Source organism: Verticillium nonalfalfae (assembly GCF_003724135.2).
Source record: "Verticillium nonalfalfae strain VnAa140/NRRL 66861 chromosome Unknown scaffold_39, whole genome shotgun sequence".
Classification (NCBI taxonomy): domain Eukaryota; kingdom Fungi; phylum Ascomycota; class Sordariomycetes; order Glomerellales; family Plectosphaerellaceae; genus Verticillium; species Verticillium nonalfalfae.
This window is the reverse complement of record NW_021167264.1, coordinates 1-19,193: the sequence shown is the minus strand read 5'-3', so window position 1 is coordinate 19,193 and position 19,193 is coordinate 1. Positions and strand designations below refer to the sequence as shown.

The 19,193-nt window shown below is 59.0% G+C and overlaps 5 protein-coding genes across 5 annotated transcripts; 2 read left to right on the top strand and 3 right to left on the bottom strand.

Moving 5' to 3' along the window:
• Positions 1-4,452: 4,452 nt before the first annotated feature.
• On the top strand, positions 4,453-6,498 carry D7B24_005833 (uncharacterized protein; the record flags this gene model as incomplete). The annotated part of the gene is made up of 1 exon (XM_028639978.1): positions 4,453-6,498. One exon carries the CDS (start codon positions 4,453-4,455, stop codon positions 6,496-6,498), a length of 2,046 nt encoding a protein of 681 aa, XP_028495643.1.
• A 577-nt stretch (positions 6,499-7,075) lies between these two features.
• Positions 7,076-8,589, bottom strand: D7B24_005832 (uncharacterized protein; the record flags this gene model as incomplete). The annotated part of the gene is made up of 3 exons (XM_028639977.1): positions 7,076-7,296; positions 7,381-8,454; positions 8,517-8,589. 3 exons carry the CDS (start codon positions 8,587-8,589, stop codon positions 7,076-7,078), a joined length of 1,368 nt encoding a protein of 455 aa, XP_028495642.1.
• A 1,946-nt stretch (positions 8,590-10,535) lies between these two features.
• Positions 10,536-12,281, top strand: D7B24_005831 (uncharacterized protein; the record flags this gene model as incomplete). Its single annotated transcript, XM_028639976.1, has 3 exons — positions 10,536-10,779; positions 10,852-11,156; positions 11,217-12,281. The coding sequence occupies 3 exons, from the start codon at positions 10,536-10,538 to the stop codon at positions 12,279-12,281; spliced, it is 1,614 nt and encodes a 537-aa protein (XP_028495641.1).
• Positions 12,282-12,801: 520 nt separating this feature from the next.
• On the bottom strand, positions 12,802-14,442 carry D7B24_005830 (uncharacterized protein; the record flags this gene model as incomplete). The annotated part of the gene is made up of 1 exon (XM_028639975.1): positions 12,802-14,442. One exon carries the CDS (start codon positions 14,440-14,442, stop codon positions 12,802-12,804), a length of 1,641 nt encoding a protein of 546 aa, XP_028495640.1.
• A 758-nt stretch (positions 14,443-15,200) lies between these two features.
• Positions 15,201-17,405, bottom strand: D7B24_005829 (uncharacterized protein; the record flags this gene model as incomplete). The annotated part of the gene is made up of 1 exon (XM_028639974.1): positions 15,201-17,405. The coding sequence occupies one exon, from the start codon at positions 17,403-17,405 to the stop codon at positions 15,201-15,203; it is 2,205 nt and encodes a 734-aa protein (XP_028495639.1).
• Between the last annotated feature and the right edge of the window lie 1,788 nt (positions 17,406-19,193).

The window sequence follows — 19,193 nt, the reverse complement described above, 5'->3', positions numbered from 1 at the left end:
AGGAGCGCCGATCGAGACAGGGTAGTCAACGGCTGGAGGAATGAGTCGCACAGTCTGCGGCAGACAGGCAGGCTTCCAAACCCCGTGCCGGAGGCCTTTGTTTGAGACGAGTCTCCCTCTGTCTGATCCTGGGAGCGTCGGGCAGCCAAGACTTGAGCGTTGAGGGAGGCGGCAGGCTTGATCCGGCGTCCGGGCGTTGCAAGCGACTGTCGCGAGATGCTGCTTGTTGCTGTATGTCTCACACTGCTGGCGGGCTGGGCAGGGCTGGGCTGAGCTGGGCGCGGGCGTGGGCGTAGATGACTGAGAAGAAAAAAAACTACAGTAAGGTAGGTAGGTAAGATAAGTAGTGCAGGCGGCGAGAGGAAGTCGAGGCTGTGGATCGATGATCAAGTATTTTGGTGGCTCACAGCATTTGCCAGTAGATTCGATGGGGTGAATTGAAATGAATGTTCAAATAAGCAATGCTCAGTCGGCAATTGTACTTTTTCTTCTGACAGAACTACAGACGGGGATGGCTCAGGTGCAACAGGACACACAGGTTGGAAGCGGGAAGTTGAGGAGCGAGAGTTTCTCCTAGGCCCCTCCGGTTTTCAGGTTCTGGGAACGTCTTCTGTCTTGTCTGTACCGCTTGTTACTACTTGGACCAAAATCACCTGCAGGTCAGGAAAGAAGTAGGTAGGGAGGTAGGCAGTCAGGCTCAGCTCTTCGGTGCACCATGACGGTACTTGCATGTTTCCGGGCCCGCTCCTCCTCAGGCATGTGCGTGCTGCCCGCATCAGCACCACGTCTTCTGTACCCAAGGTGCAAGCTCCAACACTTGTGGGCCGCTGAGGTTATTTCCAACGTAAGGTACCCTGTACCTCCTGGGTGGGGCAACATCAGAATTGAAATCCCTAGCATCATCCCCAACGCATGCTGCAGGTATCTATGTAGGTGCCGTAGGCATCTACCTATGGAGGGAAAGACTCTGGTGAAAGGTGCCCAGTAGCATGACCCGACGACGATACGGGCAGGCAAGTGTGGTGCTACATGATGAATGTTCGTAGATGGGGGCCGCAGGAACATTGGCACCAATCTTTGGTGGAGTTGTCCTGGACAGAAGCTCGTAAGTCTCTTGGATTGGACAGCAAGTCCACTATGGATGCTTTCGCGTGGAGACCACGGGACGAACTCAAAAGCTCACACCATCACATGGGCTGCGTTCGTTCGTCTCTCGTCCTCCCGCTCATTGTGTTCCATAACAGCATCTCTTGATGGTGACATAGATGTCCCGCCTTGAACTTTGTGCAGGGCTCGGTATCCTGCCAACCAGCGCTCGTGTCAATCAGAAGCCTCCAGCTGTCGTGCACGAGCGCGTGTAGTAGTGCCAGTCAGTTAGTTGATGGACAAGTAATTATATCGGGCGGTCGGCAATTCTATCACGTCGCTTGCCGTCAGGTAGCTTCTCGACGATAGGAAGAGCAGTGCAAATGCATCTGACAATCTCCCTCCGCCTCAACGACACACGGCGGACACAAGGCTCCCACAGTCGATTACCGTTCCCATGTCAAGCGATAGACCGTCGTCAACATCACGACTCGACAAAAGCTTTGAGAAGAAAGGATTGAGAACAGAAGAAATTCAAAAAGGAGCTGCTTTCTCTATTCTCTGTGTATTGTGTAAATGCCCATACCTATCTGACTGAAGCTATCAATAAAAGTCATGCTTTCCGGCAGAATGCGTATCCTGGAAGCGGGGAGTCGTTGATGGAGGTCTTGAGATCTTCCTCTGAGTGCATACGCACACTGGGCAACTGGACTTCGATCAACCTCGTCGACGGAGATACCAATGGCCCCTTCAGAGGCGGATTCATACCTGCCGTAGGAGGACGAGAAAGAGAGCTGGAGAACAAGAGACCGATCAACGTCACCCCGTCAGCCTCACGTGTCGAATCAACATGCGCGACAGTTCTGAGCACCAATTGGCGAGACGTTGCAGTCGGCTGATCTACCTAGGTAGGTCTTGGAGGGATCTAAGACTTGATCGCCCAATCAGTAGATAACATGCTGCACTAAGGTGATGGAGTTCAACAGTCACCCACGCACCACCATGAGCGCCTTAACGATACAGGCTTTGCTGAGATAATGGTGGTGAGCAGATGATAGTGTCATGGGTCGTGCAACAGATCGTAGCCCTATCCAGGGCGCTCGCGCATGATCAACACGCATATGCGGTGTGTTTATGTGTGTGTGTGTGTGTGTGTGTGTGTGTGTGTGTGTGTGACGAGCGCTGGTCTGTTTGTTTTGAGTTTCTCAACGACCAAAGGTCCATGTCCTGGACCAGCTATGGGCACGGGCTTCAGGAGTAGGAGGAGGTAGCTAGCCGGCCGCCGGCCGGAAGACGCGAGCGCTGGAAACGGCAGCCGGCGTTCGAGAAGCTGGCTACCCTTCTGGTGGCATGTCAAGGTACAGGAACGTGGCAATGGAGAACAGCCTGGACGGAACGGGCCCAGCCAGTGCGGCGGATCCAGCGTGCGTCTTGGGGGGTTAGTGCCCCTAACCGCCCCTCCGGCTGGCTGGCAAAGGATTAACCTGACCAAGCCGAGGCGAGTCAAGACTTCCCTGATGCTGGGAAGAAATGCCTCGAATGTGAAGCAGCCGGATAACCGCACCGTCACAGGAGACCAAAATTCGTGGAGACTGTTTCCACTGATCTTCTTTGTCCTTAAACGCGAAGGACATGTACCATGTATATGAGTCGGGCATGTCGGCAACCTGGCCATGAACACGCCTGCCGCTCAAGCCATTCATCAGTGACGATTTTTCGCCAAAAGAAGAGGCTCAAGCACCGGCTCGATGAGAGAGACCATTCCGGTGATGCTTCTTCGGCCGACCTCTGTAGTTGAGAACCCTCACACTCGCTGTTGTTCTGGCCGGCGTCCACTACAGGGATGTCGAGGACGGAGTGTGAGCAACTTTTGAAAGGGCCAGAGCACCCCTCTCCCCCGCACACCATACCCTGGCGACTTGGCACCATCACGGCCCCTCTTCCCATTGATCAGCCTGAAGGCCGTTGCGTGCTCCAGCTGTTTGCCGCCAGGCGTGTCCGGCCACTAAGCAATTTCTTGGCTGCCAAGGGTTTTCGGGGTCGCACAGTGTTGGGTTGACGATTCGGATGCACTCGTCGACTTGAGGATACATGAAGAGTGCAGTGGACATTTAAGCTTCCGCGTTCGATGGCTACTATGCATACCTACGTAGGTACCTAAGGCAATTGCATCTAGGCAAGCTCGAAACGTCCGCTCTCCTCTCTCCTCGACGTGCAGTGCAGCCCTTCACGTGGACACAAAGCCAACATCACAACGACTTCTGTCCACAATGGCATCCTCCCCCCCCAAATCCCCATGCCCTGGTCTTCCTTGTCACCCTGCTTTCGCCTCCCGCTCCGTTGGGGATGCAGGGGCCCACTCCACCACGCGATTAGCGGTGGAATGACTGGCTTTGGCGGATCGCTTCAGCAAATGCTGGCTCGCCGACCTGCCCGCTGGGCCGCCCATCACCTAACTAACTCGGGCAAAGTTGGTCCTTCCATCCTCCGACTTTCCCTGAAGGGCCCCAGGGCCAACCCGAGACAAGTTTTTGAGCCTTTTCTGGTCACCCCAAGAAACATTGCCCGTGTGATCCCGACACCCGACGCACGACGAGGGGGCCATGTGCCAGCCCAGTGGCTTTGATTCAGTCGCTCCCATATCCCGTGCTCAGTTGTCGAACATGTTCGTTCCATGTTTGCCCGAGAGATAGGACCTCCAAGATGGCCCTTCACAGAGCAGGGGGCTGGCAAGGCGTTCCATAAAACTCAAGCAACAGAGGGTCGTGAGGAAACTGTGCCGCAGATTCGGCGTGGACAAGGCCCGACTGCCCACTGACATCCCGGAAACCCCGCCATCCCGCTCATGCTCGCCCCCCTCGCAGTGCGATCCATACCCACCTTGGGCCCCCTCCAAGACCCTTCCCTAAGCCGTGTCTGGCAAGACGGGCGCCCGCAACAGGGACCCTGGCCCACTTGCCTGCTGACAACCCCCTCCCCCCATCCCCTTATCGATAGGTGCTAATCGACCCCTTCTTCATCAGTCGCCCTTCCCCCGGCTCTACCTCTTGGAAACCATCTCGCCAGTTCGTCGTCGACCGAACTGTCCTTATTCTTGAGTTCTTCTCCATTGCATAGTCCGACCTTTATTTCGACCGAATGTCCTTGCGACCGCGAGCACGGCGTCAAGTCTTCCTCTCGACATGAGAAAGGGTTGACCGAACAGCCCATCTCACCCCTCCCCCCACCTCAACTTTTGTCCGACGTCGATTCCGATATCCCGAGGACTGTCTTCACATCCAGCTCCTATCGTCCGTTGCTTTAGTCTCCAGCTTCGACTAACCTCGTTGTAATCCATCAATCGTCTTGCCACCCATATTCGTCGTCATGCCCGACATGCAGGAGTCTATTGCGAGCCCTGCGCTCACGGAGGTGGTTGACGAGCAAAACCCAGACCTCCATGAGGTCCCCATCAAGAAAGGCAACCGACAAAGACTCCTCCATCGCATCCAACGCATCTCTTCCTCCCCATCCTTGGTTTCCATAGGACGACCCAGAGCACGCAGTACCCCTTACAGAGGCAAGGGTCATCTGTCTTGCGTCAGCCTCTCCAATGCCCCTGTCGCAAGCATCACAGATGGCAGCGATTCCTACTTCCCCGCAGGGGCCTCAGCATCAGATTATGCAAACGCCTCGGGTCGTCAAGCTGGTACACCAGCCAGCGAGAAGGCCCATTTTGACGTCAACGTTCGCAGAATCGAGACCGGAGTGACGCCATTCAATCCCTTGACACCAGGGGCGTACACGATTGGCCTACCAACTGACATCAAAACCGTCTCGAAAATACTGCTAGCAAACCCTGCGATTCCGAAAAAGAACTTTGACTTCTGGAAAGACATGCCACATGAGATCAGTGTACACATTTTCTCCTTCCTGCGACCCAAAGAGCTGGTTCAAGCCTCTGGCATCAGCAAGTCGTTCCACGAAATATGCTTTGATGGGCAACTGTGGACGAGTTTCGATGCTTCTCAGTTCCACGACGAGATTCCAGCCGAGTCGCTCGCTAAGATTATCGTTGCTGCTGGTCCCTTCATCAAGGACCTCAATTTACGGGGCTGCGTTCAGGTAGAGCATTACCATAGGGCTGAGGTCGTCGTCAAGGCTTGCCAAAACCTTTTGGATGCGACTCTCGAAGGCTGTCGCAACTTTCAGAGGAGTCCACTGCATACATTGCTTCGCAACAACTCCAGACTTGCCAATCTCAACTTGACAGGCCTCACCGCCGTAACCAACATGGCATGCAAGATCATTGCAGAGGCCTGCCCTCAGCTGCAAAGGCTGGATGTTTCTTGGTGCACACACATGGACGCCAGAGGCATCAAGGCAGTTGTGAAAGGATGCGCCAAACTGACGGACCTACGTGCCAGGGAAATTAGGGGCTTTGACAATCTGGAGGTTGCAGAGGTGCTGTACAGAACCAACAACCTGGAGCGCCTAATCCTCAACGGTTGCGCCGACCTGGACGATCGCGCACTCAAGGTCATGGTCCAGGGCGAAGAGCCGGAAATCGACATCTTGACCGATATCCCTGTTGTTCCCCGACGCAAGTGGCGCCATCTCGATCTCAGTCGCTGCACCCGCCTTACGAGCAGGGGTGTTCGCGCACTTGGTCACTTGACACCAGACCTTGAGGGCTTGCAGCTGTCTGGTTGCACAGCATTGACCGACACTGCACTTGAGACCATTCTGGCCTCAACGCCACGTCTGACTCACCTCGAGCTGGAGGATCTTGCCGAGCTCACCAACGCCTTCCTTTCCGAACATCTCGCCAAAGCCCCTTGTGCTCCACACCTGGAGCACCTTTCCCTCGGCTACTGCGAAGATCTTGGTGACGCTGGTATGCTTCCTGTTGTCAAGAACTGCATTCGGCTGCAGAATATTGACCTGGACAATACGCGTATCAGTGATCTCGTCCTTGCAGAGGCAGCACACATGGTCAATAAGCGTGCGAAGCGTACCACGGATTCCCGAGCCCGGCCCTCTGTCAGCCTGAACATGGTCGTGTACGATTGTCAGAACGTCACTTGGACTGGTGTCCGCGAGGTGCTGTTCCGCAATGCTCACGTCAAACCCGACTCGTATCCCATGGAAGTCATTGGGCTCAAGGCCTTCTACGGCTTCCAGATGACGATCGACGAACACATGAAGCGCGTCCTCCGCGGGGACTTTGCGGCGGCCAGTAGGCTGGAACGTCGCTGGGCGGATTACATGCAGGCCAATGAAGAGGCTGGCGCCACAGGAGCAGGACACCGAAGGCGGCGCCGTCGGGCGAGAGAAGCCCAGATGCTGCACGCCGATGAGGAAGAGGGCGGCATTGCGCATGGTGGACGCAGGAGAGCTAGGACAGTTGCTGCTGCCTGTGCTGTCATGTAAAGGGAGAGATTCGCAGCGGCGTGTGCATTTCGAGCGTAAGCAGGCGTGGCCAGCGGCCCTGGGGGCTGCGGTCACGCCCACCTGGCATATGGGATATTGTGTGAAATATATTAGGCGTCTTGGTGGTACAGGAAGTACCGGCGGGGATGGTATGCTTGGATCAGGGTACTGAATTTTATAGAAACGTCTCGCCGTTGGGGCCCGGGGTCAGGTGTTTTTTTGCGGCGCTTGGCGGCCTTCGTCAACACCTTTCAAGAATCTAGGGAGCATGATAGTCTGTCTCTATCCAGTTGTTCTTTACTGATTCAGCGTACGAACGGCATCTCAGCGCGATCTCGTGTGATAAGCCATCAAGATGACGCTAACAGGGTCTTCACTCGAGGCCTCCCTTTTATGAAGGTCAGACGAATCTAAGGTCTGCTTCGGAGCGGCATGTTGTTTGTAACTTTAGCCGGGAAACACTGCCCCCTTTCCGGTCCGTTCCTGGAGCCTGAAGTCCTGGCCAAGGGACATTGCTCGGCCCCATGACAAACTGTGCCACCATCACTGTGAAAATCAGAACAGCAGCGCTATTCTTCTAACCAGATCCAAATTGGCGAATGTACCGCCGGATACGCTCCTGATGCACGTCCTCGTCGTCGCCGCTGAAAGTCATCTCCTCGTCCTCGCCGTCATAGTAAGCGTCAAACTCGTCCCCGTCCGAGGTCTGACCCTGGCGGTAGAGGTAGGCATTGCGGCCGTATTCGTCGTCCGAGTCAACCTCGTCTTCCGGGTAGTCGGCCGTGTAATGGTTCTCGGCTGTTTTTCCAAGGCACATGAGCACTCTGCCGCTTTTGGCATGGTAAGGGGTAAAGGAAAGCTGGGTTGGTCAAATCAACGTACCGTTTTCGTCCTCTTCGTCATCCGGCAGCTCGTCCGAGTCGGACTCGTCGCATCCGTAAAAGAGCTCCATGTCCTCCTCCGTGTCGAACTTGAGCACGCCGATCTGCTCGGGCGGAATCTGGCCGAGCGCCAGCAGCGGGGTGGTCGTCTTGTGCGTGTCGGGGGCGAGTTCGTAGACGACAATCTCGTAGTCGTCGTCGGACATGTCGACGTCCTGGGCCTCGGAGGCGTCCCTGGCGTCGAGCTCGCGCGCCAGCTCAGGGTGGCGTTCGGCGAAGCGCTTGGCGGGGGCCTTGGGCTTGAATCTGGACGGGGACGCAGGCGTCTTCTTCTTGATCTCGGCCAGATTCAGGCCTATCTCGTGTAGGACCCACTGGTCCATGTCGGCTGCGATCTTGTCGGTCTCGTCTGTGCGGTTGACCGGTGGGAGGGGCTTGTGATCGGGATCGGGGCCTTTGGCGGCGGCGTCCGGGATCGGCGTCGTGGTGTTGGGTGTGGCGTCTGTAGGGGAAGGAGCAGGTCGGTTCATACGTCGCGCGCTCGGTTTCTTAATCTTCCTCTCCATCGTTGTCTCCGTGTGTGCCTCTGATGCCCCATGCTGCTGCTGTACCAATGGTCTCGAAGGGAGCGCCTTGTTCAGCGCACCATGGGCGCCACGTTCGACAAATACTGCGGTGCCGTATCGAGACTTGCGATTCTTCGTGATCCCGGAGCTCCTGCTTCGTGCGGACGGGGCCTGCATCGAGGCCCGCGACATGTGGAAGAAGCGTTGCGCGCCAAACGCAGGCAGTCCGGTTGTTTTCAGGGCGGCATCCGTCTTTGACACATGATCGTGGGTGGAGCTCAGCTGAGCGGCTGGTGCTTGTGGTTTCGTGTCCGTTTCCCCCTCGTCGAAAGGTTGATCTTGGACCTTGGAAGACTGTATTATGGGCGCGGTTTCGGAATGTAGATTCTGCAAGTCGTTCAAGAGAGGATGGACGGAAGGGGGCAGGGCCTTTGGTTGATCTTTGGCCTCGCCATTGCGCCGTTTGTAAACAAAGTTTTTCAGGTGGCGCTTTGTTCCCGACTCGAGATCTAGGATGTATGAGCACTCTCGTACAAGCACGGAATCTTGCGATCAGGGGCTGAGAACCCACGTAGATAGTTGACGGGGGCCTCCTCAGCGCCGCGCTTGCGCTTGATGTGGATGGTCTGCGGAGGGGCGGACATAACCCTGACAATAGAGACCGTCTGTTCGATCCGGCGAAGGGGTGCTAGGGAGAGATGTGAGGACACATGAGTATATGGTGCCTTTTGCGCAGTTGGGTTGTGACTGGGTGATGTCACTTGGAAGAGCGAGTTTGTCGGTCAAGGAGCGATGGTCGTGGACCACTTTTTGGCGGGCCATACTGATGGAGGGAGCGATAAGCAATTCTTTATGCTTATCATTGGGCGACGCCATTGGTGGCTATTCAAACGCATGTCCATGTCTAGGTACTTCCTTTACAAGGCAAGGTAGCAATTGTCTCGCGAAGGCGCCTATTCGTTGCCTCGATGCTTCGCAATCGACCTGCATGGCGAGACTTCCAGACGGAGGCTTGTAATAGGCTTGCTGAATTCCGATGCTGACTGCGCCGAGTGAGGTGCAAGACGGTATGTTGCCTGGTCCAAGCGGCCAGTATAGCGGCTGTACGGTGCGCCGCAGTGGCCTGGCAAGGATACCCACCTGGGGAGCTTGGGGAGGTATATTAGAGGCGCCCTTTCAGTGGAGCGAGGCTTGCATCGGTCGAGGTCCACCTCCAGGCGGCGATCGTTAGATGGGGATGCTCTACGTATCTAATACTAATTATGACAGCATCGTTGGCAAAGACTCGGTCCACCTATATTTCACATTGTCATCCAAACCCCGCCTTGGTCCTGCTGTACCACCATGCGTACCCCAATTTGAAGCTTTCAGATGCTGCCGACATGGGCTGCGGGCCTTACCATTCGCTCATCATGGCCGCCTGTATTCTGGCCATACGCTGGTGGCTGGCCCGTCACACCGGCCCAACTGCTACGGCAGCAGCTAATGCGGGGATCGGCCCAGGCATGCCCTTCGACAAGTCCCCGATACTTTGGTAACGAAGGGCCAGGCAGCCAATAGGCAGGTTCCCGAGACATGCAGATGGGCTTCCCGCCCACCTGGCCAAAAGCTCCGGGCTTCGTACCTACTAGGTAGCTGCCAGCCAGGCCAGGCTAAACAGAATGGCAGCATTGACACACACGTACCTACTCTCCACGTTGTATGCCATCGAGGTACTCCGCTGCGCTGAGCCTGAACCTGAGCGTCTGGCGCGCGGATGACATGGTGTGGTATGACGCGCCATGCCCATTCCTTGGAAGATGTCTGGGTTTGGGGCCTGGGGCTTGAGCTTGAAGCACGCCTGCTCGGCTTGAACCGCTGGGGAGGCTTTCTTTTGCCTCGACATTGCCCCCAACGTGAGCATCCCATGAAATTATGCACTCTTCCGTCTCCAGCATCTCCTCATACAATACCTTTCAGCTGTGAGCTTCAGGTCCTCCTGCAAGAGACTCCAACCAGTAAGTGTCTTACGTATCGCGCGTAGGTAGCAAGAGCTGCACCGCTTGGTCTACCCCTCCTCTCGTTTCCTTCCGGTCCTCCCTTCCCACTGATGTTCCTGTCACCACACGCCATCTGATTCACGAAGCCTCATCACGGCAAACAGCCTGTCAATCTCTTTGATCGCACACGACCCTAGAAGCTACACTTTCATCCTCCTTTGATCTATCATATTCGCTCCCTTGCGGCTACATCCCTTTTCTGCTTTCCTTCCCATAATACAAAATACACTGGTGCCATCCAGTCGCGGGCACACTTCCTTGCGTAGCAATTTCAGAGACCGCCCAAACATCGCCATTAACAATCGTCTCTAGCGCAGCAATATTCGTCGACGAGGCGGAAGCGGCGTATCACAGAGTCCCTGCCATCACTTGCCACTGTGGCATCTCCAGCGCGAGGCTCATTGCCCAACATTGACTGATTCGAGAAGCTTCAAGGCGGGCGATATCGACGGACCTAGTCCCCCGTGCTCCCCACCGACAGCCCAGGCACCCGCAAACAATCACTGACACGGGCATGACAACGTCATAAGTCGAGAGAAGCATATGCAATCATGGCCGTCTCCAAGATTCCAATCACGCTCACATATCGGAAGCCTGGCACACAGCCACCTCTGTTCGTCGCTGGGACGTTCTCCAATCCACAATGGGAGGCGCAAGAGATGCAGGTCACCACAGGGGACGACGGAGAGCATACGTTCTCCAAACCCCTGCACCTTCCCCCCGGATCCAAGATTCAGTACAAAATCCGCATCGGTCCCGGAGATTGGTGGGTTCTCAACGACGACGCGCCGACGGGTACGTATATCTACAGCAATGATACCCTGCTTGCCCAACGCCTACGACTTCGAGCCTAACGCACTCATATAGTGACCGACGAAGCCGGAAACCGCAACAACGTATTGATTGCCCCAGAACGCGACGAGGCCCATGCAGACGACGAGGCGCGGAACAAAGACTCAATCAACGAACTTGCCGATAGTTCCCAAACGGGCGTAAACATGAACGGCTCGACACACAGCGAGGTTCTTCCTGCGCCGAAACCTCGCGGCGTCGACAAGCTACGGGAGCGCAGCGAGGAGGAGCTTCAGCACCTCACAGCTACACCCCCGGAGGAGGTCGCGGAAACTGCCGCCGAGGTCGCCGACACGGCCGAAACTCTGGATGCTGATCAGGTACGAGTGTGTCCCAGGTCGTGCGATTAGACAGGACAGGCATCTGACAATGACTACAAGGAGGACAAAGACACGAATGACAGGGAAACAACTACTGTCTGTCTCATTGACAGTTTCCCGGATGAAGAGGAGGACCTCGATGTTCAGAGCGAGCTTCCCCCCCTCTTTGCTCATGAATGCCTAGGCGGTTCCGACCCTGTGCCTGAAGTTGTCTCACCCCCTGTCCGACGCAGCAGCGAGGCGCGCAGCGGCAGTGTCGATTACAATGTTGACCAGTACGATCTTAACGACCCCACACTCGAAAGGTGGCCTTCGGATCTCAACGCCATCATGGACGCTGTGCGGCGCGTTGAGTCATCGCGCGATGAAGACCAGACCTATGTCCTAGGCTCACCCATCTCACCCATCATTACTTCGCGCCGCGCGAGCAAGATTGAGGACGACATTGCTCTTTCACCCGAGTCCCCAAGTCCCGTCACTGCGACCAAGCTTGACGTACCGACTAGAAAGCAGTCGCATGGCTCTATGGTGTCCAATCGATCTCTGACATCTCTTGCTTCCATTGTGGAAGAGGATCACAGACGCATCGAGGAAGAGGAGTATGACGAGGAGGCCGTGGAGGATCTTCGACCTTCGCCTGTGGTTCGCCTGCCCAGCCCTGCCGTCAAGGTGACTCCTGATCTCCTGCGCTCTCCTGCTAGCGATGACGACGAGGGCGTGGTCCTGAAGAGTTCTCGCTCCGATCTCGACGTCAAGAGCGACACGGACACACCAGCTGCAGCGTTGGAACTTCCAGAACGTGGGACTAGCAAGAGCCAACCAAGTCCGCCTGTCCAACAGGACCAACCCAGTGCCGGCGCGCCCCCACCAGACGAGATGGACGAGCTGGACGACGACGGAGCCGATGGCAACATTGGACAGCGTGCCGCCCCGCAGGGAGAGGACTCGGCGGATGGCCAGCTGCGAAGGCGCAATCTCAGCAACGACCGTGCTGTCGCATCCAGCTCCGCTCAGGGCGCCAAGAATGCCGACAGCAGCAACTGGCTCCAAGCCTTCTTCCGTGTGCTCTTTGTCGACTGGATCGGGGGCTTTGTCCGCCAAATCTTCCACGGCAACCGCAAGTAGTATTATGGCCTGATGGCTGCCGGTGCGGCGGTCATGGCATGGGGCGTCACGACGACGCTGGCAACGGCCGCGCGCTCGAAGGGACAGTGAGGTAGGCCGGGATGGTTTCTGGCCTTTTCGTTTCCCCTCACAGTTCGTTTCTCTTTTTCTCCTCCTCTCTGGTCCTGTATCGCGGTGTACGATTATCTTGCGTGTGTGTAGTACGGTAGGGAAGGCTCGTGGTCGGATGGACAAGAGCCACGAAGCGGGCACGGAAGCCTGCCAGGGCTGGCAGCAGCTTGGTAGGGAAGCAGGCAGGCACACAATGCGTAACGAAACCTCACGACTTTTCTGCTTTGTTTCCGGTAGTCGTGCCATTGTTTGCTACTGAATATGCTACTCAGACAAGAATTGCTGCGCGTTGGTATCATGTGTTCGTTCATCATGTTGTCTTACCTGTCCTCCTGTTGATCACGCTCGCTGGAATGAAATCAGTCAACCATGCCTTTCCCTCCCTCTTCGTCATGACGGCGCGGCAGCCTCACATGACCCTCCACACAGCACCAGGCCGCGGCCCCTCGCGCCGCGCATCCCCGTCCTCGCGGTTCACCCTCCGAATCCACGCCGCCTCGTCCTCGACAGCCGCGCGCTCGACGTCCCGCATGACGGCCAGCTCGTCGCGCATGTCTCGCGCCAGGGCGCCGCACGCCTCGAGCGCGCGCGCCGGGTCGGCGCCGGCGTGCGGCGCGGGGAACGCGGGCAGCGCGGCGAGTGGGCGCAGCAGCAGCGTGTCGAGCCTGTGGGCGTGGCGCGCGGCGTCGGCGTGCCAGGTGGCGTCGAGGGGGCCGGCGAGCACGGCGTCCACGTCGAGGGGCTGGTGCTGGTGCTGGTGCTGCTTTAGGAGGAGCAGGGCGTCGCGGTTGTCGGGCACGCGGGCGGCCCAGCGGGCGAAGCGGCGTGCGAGGGCTTCGTGGCTGGTCTCGAGGCCGGGGAGGGCGGCGAGGGCGGCGAGGGCGGCGTCGAGGGGCGGGATGGTCTGCTCGAGACGGGCGGCGGACGCGTGAGGCGGGCCGCCGTGCCAGGCGTGGAGGGCGGCGACGTTCCGGGCTGTGGCGGCGGTGGCGGCGTCGTCTGCGGCGGTGGCGTGGCGGGCGGCGAGGAGGCGGTGGCGGGCGGCGAGCTGGTCGTGGGCCGAGGCGCGCCAGTCGGCTGCCGTGGCGGGGGCGTCGCGGTGCAGCAGGTGCAGCTGCAGGAGCGTCGTCTGCAGGCGGGCCATCTCGGCGGTGAGGGCAATGTTGGAGGGGAGCTTCGAGGGCGAGGGCGGCGCGAGGTACGAGGCCGTGGCCGGTTTCGGCGCCGTGGTCCGCTGGGGTGAGTAGTGCTGTTGGAGGGTCGAGAAGGCCGGCTTCTTCTGGAGGAGGCGGGGTGGGTTCGTCGTCGGGTTGGCCGCCGTCGCTGCCGTGGTTGTCGTGTTCGCAGTGGTGGGCTGTCTTGCGGGCCTTGCGTTGGCGGAGGGGGGCCGGGTGGGATGGGTTGTTTGGCCTGCTGAGGGCGGCCGATTGACCGAAGCCAGCGAGGGTGTCGATGAGGCGGTCACCGTACTTCGGGCGCGGACGTGGCCCTGGCTCCTGGCTGGGGCTGTCGTCGTCGACCTTGTTCTCGCGTGGGCTGGTAGACCGCCTGAGGAGGTTGGCCGCTTGACGGTCGCTGCCGCCGAGGACGAGGCATTGGGAGGGTAGCGGGGCCTCGTGGCATCTGTCTGGTGAGATCGTGTCGTCGTGTTCGCCGTGGCAGCTAGTGGCCTCGATGTCGTGGCCGTGGACGATGTCGTGGACGATGTCGTGGTCGTGGTCGTGCTCGTGGACGAGGCCGTGCTCGTGGCGGTGGGGGTTTGTGTTCGAGAGGTAACGCTCGGGGGCCGGACGAGGGCGCCAGAGACGGGCCGTGTGCGTCTGGCAGGAGCTTCTTTTGCTGCTGCTGCTGCTGCCGCTGCCGCCGTAGAAATGCTTCGCGTGACGGGCCGCAGGGAAGGCAGACGGCTGGGGGAGATGTTGCGGCGGGCTGTCGTCGAGCCGGCCGTCGGTGTTGCTGGGGCGATGGACCTGTGCGAGAGGTCGGTGGCTGTTCCTGGCGTCGGTTTTCGCAGGGACCGCGTGCGCGTGAGTGGCGGATTGGACGACATGGCGACCGGACAAGGGGACGGAGCCCAGATGGAGGGGGCGATGGGCTCGGAGCTTGCTATCGAGGGGGGGGTAGGGTTGGTGGTGGTGTCTAGGTAAGGTAGATAGGTAGGGTCGAGTCGACTCGGCTTGGCCAGTGTTTGGTGTTGACGAAGCAGCCGTGCTGGGCTGGGCTGGGCCTCGACAGCCGCGCTGGCCCGTGACATGCTCGCAGGGCGATGGCGGGTCCGGCAGTGGAGGAAGCGCCCTGTGCCTCCCCTGTGCCTCCCCTGGTGCGCCCTGTGCCTCCCCTGTGCCTCTCCTGGTACGCCCTGTGCCTGATCCCTGACAGCCACGGCCATTCAGGGGTAGGTGCACCTCGATAGTGTACTGGAGTCTCCCCTACACGAGACCATGTTGCACTACGTATCGCCAACATACTGCACGTGAGCTCACAAGTCACCAAAGTCTGACAAGCGCGCCGTCCTAGTCAACACCACTGCTATTAGAGTCGTCAAGTGCAGGCCAGACTGCCGAGCCCTCCCTCCAAAAGCGCACGTGGCAACCTCTCGCTGCCAGCATCGCGGCGACTGACGAAAACATGGTATCTCGTTACATCTATTGACACAAGTACGCCCCGCTCTACCCATTCGTTGCATTCATGAGGAGCTTGCCTTCGCCCCCTTCTAACATGATCCTTGCGTGCTCGTACGTCGCCGTCACGTAGGCCCGCCGCCGCCCGTCACTCCAACACCATCGAAAGGTCGTGCTTCTCGAGTCCCTATGCTCGCTGCGACATGGCCGTTCCTGGTCGGGGCCCGTGCTGCGACATGCTCGTGCCCGGCCGCGACCCATAGTTGGACATGCCCGTGCCCGGTCGCGCCGGGTGCTGCATCGCCACCGGTGTCGGCGGCGCTGCCATGTCGCCGGGGTGCGCCTCGAGGTAGTCGGTCAGCTTGTTGAGGTCGCGCCCGTTGTTGTTCATAAAGTGGAAGCACCCGTCACACATGCGCAGCTCGCACGCCGCGCACTTCCACCTGTCCTCGCGATCCGCCTTGTGACACGTCTGGCACGCCACGGCGTAGTTCTTCTGCCGGCTGCGGTTGATGAACCGGTGCTTCTGGTGGCAGTCCACCATGCTGGGCCTGATCGGCAGCGCCGGGAACACCGTGCCCGCCGGCGCAGACGTCATGACGGTAGCCGGGAACCGCAGCGCCGCCGCGTTGGGCGGCGGCAGGTCTTCAACGCGCAGTTCCGGGAACGTGCGCGACTCGGGCGACGGCTGCATGCCAGGGTGGGGGCTGCGCAGGCTCAACGCTTGGGATCTCTTCTCTCGGAGCGCCGGGGGCCCCAGCGGAAGGCCGGCAGGCCGCTGCTGCTGTGACCGCGAGCTTGTGCGCGGCCGAAACCCTTGCTGCGGCTGCGGCTGCGGTTGTGGCTGTGGCTGGCCAGATGCAGCGGCGTGGGCGCTCGAGGGACTGGCGATGGCGCCCTGGGCGATGATGGGCGTAGAGAGTGTCGGGGGGAAGGGCTCGGCGTTTGTGATGCCGGGACCTTCCGTGCGAATCTGCGGCAGGCTTTTTGTGCTGTGTAGGTCACGCCCGCCGATGGCCTTGCGCTGAATAGACGGCTTGGCCTGCGGCTTGGGACCTGCCTGTTGCTCTTCGGAGGGCGGGTGTGGTGATGGCGCCGGCGAGAGGGGCGAGACGATGCCATCAACAAGTGGGGTCCGAATGTCCTGCGTCTGATATTCGGGCGTGGGCAGGCGTGGCACCTGATCAAGAGCCGAGTCGCTCATCGACACCAGGCCACCATGTCCCTGCTGTTGACTGCCCACACTTCGCTGATCACGCAGGTTCAGGTGCGAAAGTTTGATCTTCAGCTTTGATGCTTCGTTGCCCATGTCGTCGCTGTTGGGTGTGACATTGGTCTTGTCACCGTGTGAGTAAGCGTGTTCAGTGCCTGCCACGGATGCAGGTGCAGGTACAGGTGCAGGTGCAGAGGCGTGTGAATGCGATTTTGCGTGCGAGGCGTGTGACAATGGATTCGTCGCCGGGCCTTTGTTGGGGACTTCTGGAGCGTTAGATGTGTGTGAAGGAAACTGAGAGGCAGCGGTCGATCCATGACTGTTGGTTAATTTTAGCTCGGGCATCTGTATGTCACGATCTGACTTTCCAGAGCGTCGGCGCCAGAGCTGGTCTCTTTGTGGGGACGAGGCCACGATGGTCGTCGGGCCGCCAGCAGTCGGCGCCCGTGCAGAGTCTTTTCGGGGCGGGAATGGCTTGCGACCCTCATCGACGACCGATGGTTGTGAGGGCAGGCCCTTGCCAAGAACAAGGTCGCGAGATGATTCCTGCAGTCGTCCTCTGGGAACTTCGTATTCCTGGGGTACGGACGGCAGCGGTGTCAAACCGTCCTTCCTGCCGCCCCGGACCTCTTCTTGCGGTGACATGGTCACTGCCGAATATCGTTGGCTTCCTGCGCCGTCCGACGACCTGATAATGGACTCTCCTGCAGAGCTCCTCGAATACGCCGACAACAAGCTGCCTATACTGTCCGTTGGCGACGCGGGTGGCGCTTCCGCCGTGGGAGGCGCCGTCTTGGTCGATAATGACGCCGTCGCGTCGGTCTTGGCGGGGACCACGGGTCGTCTGGGGATCGACATGGGTGGCGGTGGTGGCGGCAGAGTTGACCTGGCAGACTGCGATGGAGAGAGCTGTGACGATGGCGGATGTCGAGGCTCGGGTTGCGAATGCGACATGGGCGATGGCTTCTCAAGCAGTGGCGCCGCCGTGGGCAGGACAGGTTTTCTGACGGGTTTGCGGGCGAGGAGTTTGGGTAGCAGAGGCACAGAGGGCAGCTGCTTCGAGGGCGGGCGGGTGGTATCGACAGGACGCGAGGCATCAGGAGCAGAGGGGGGGGTGGGCAGGGCTTTTGAGAAGCGCGAGCGGCCGCGATCCCCCGCGGAAGGTTCGGCGCGCAGCATGACTGACTGACGGCCGAGTCAGGGAGAGTTTGCGCACTCTCTTGCGATCTCACTCTCGTCTCTCTCCTTTGGCGGGTCCGTCGCAGTGGTATTGCGTGGTGGTGAAACGGCAGAACGTGGCCGAGGTGGGACGAGGATGATCGGACGAAGAGCAGCACTATGCGTCGGTCCTGCCTCTGGGCTGGTGGTATTGGTGGTATTGTTGATGGTGGTGGTGGTCGTCGTGGTGGTGGTCGGGCTGAGCGGCGGATCCCCGTGCGGGTGCTCGATTATGCGTGTCAGACCAAGCTGCGATGAGCCAGCATCCAGGGTCGTGGGCAAGGGGCGCCGGTGTCACAGTGGCAGGTTGCGTCTCCTGCAGAGGGGAGACTTGCTGCAGAGGGGAGGAGCCGCAGGTAGGGGTCGAGGTAGATGGAGGTTTGAGGTTGAGGACGAGAAGGAAAAAAGCCGGTTGTAACGAGTGGACGGCAACCAAGGCGCCAGCGGTGACGATGACAGGGATCCTCGCGAGGGTGGATGCGACGCGGCGTGGTTACTGTGCCTGTTGAGGTGGAGGACGAGGCAGTGTCCAAGGTCGAAGAATGGATGAATCCGGGGCGGCGGTCCCTCGTCAGACTCTGGTCAGAATCAGAATGGTGTGGTGGGTTGTCAAGTTGAGATGGGAGGATGGAGGATATTGGAGATGAGCAACTCCACTTGACGGGCTGACGGGGAGTTGGCAAGATGCCATCTCCTTGCTTGGCCTTGGTGTGAGCGACGACGAAGAGGAGGCCGCCCCGATGATGATCGACAGCGCTGGGCCGCCCAAGGTGTGCCTCGGAGTGCCAAGTGCTCCTCCCCAAAGGTCCCAAAGGCTCCAAAGGCTCCAAAGGCTCCAAAGGCCCCAAAGGCCCCGCCACGCAGGAACGAATGACGACTTCCTTCAGCGCGCGACCCAGGATGTGGTGGCAGGGGAGACCCCCCCATGACTGGTGGCTGTGGCTCATGCTGAAACAGCCAATGCCAGCCAACCTTTGGACGCCGTCTTCTTTTTTTCGCCTCCGAGGCTTGTTGGAGGGGAGAAGGCCTGCCTGCCAGGGCCTGCCTGCCAGGGCCTACCTGCTTCCTGTTCACCTCACCCTCCAAGTCACCCCTCGTTCACACGATGATTTAGCGTCACTCTACCAATTGCCCGTCGATAAACATGGATAGGTACGGCGAAGATGCTCAATGCCACCTTCAGATCAACATGAATTCGCCTCGAAAAATGGGAAGGAAGAAAGACAGACTGGCCGGTGCCCAGCACGCACAACTAGCAACGGATGCTTCGGAATGCGATTGCTACCAGGACATGCCCTTCTTGGAACGCCATCCACTTCAACGCATCCTGCCCTGGTACCTATCAATAGACCCAGGTCGACGTCGGCAGGAATGCGGGAGGGTGTCAGGGTCTCATCCCATGTCTCATCTCCTTCATGGTCGTCCACCCGCCACTCCAAAAGCCTCGATCGTCGCGTCTACCAACCTTCCATTCTGATGCTGTCTGCCACTGCGGCTACCTGGTTGAGCTGCCTCCGTACTTATTCAACAGCTTGGACGTCCCGTTGGTACATGTGTTGCAATCACAGCGTCCCTTTTGCGTACGGCACCACGAGTGCGACGTCACAGGCAGGCTACTGACGTGAAGCGCGATGCTGTGAGCGCTGTACAGCATCGCAATAGGCGAGGCCAGGAGGTTTGCTTCGAGGCCGAGCTGTTGTGCTCATGCAGACTCCCCTTCGACGTTCAGCTAACAACCTGGCTTGCTGC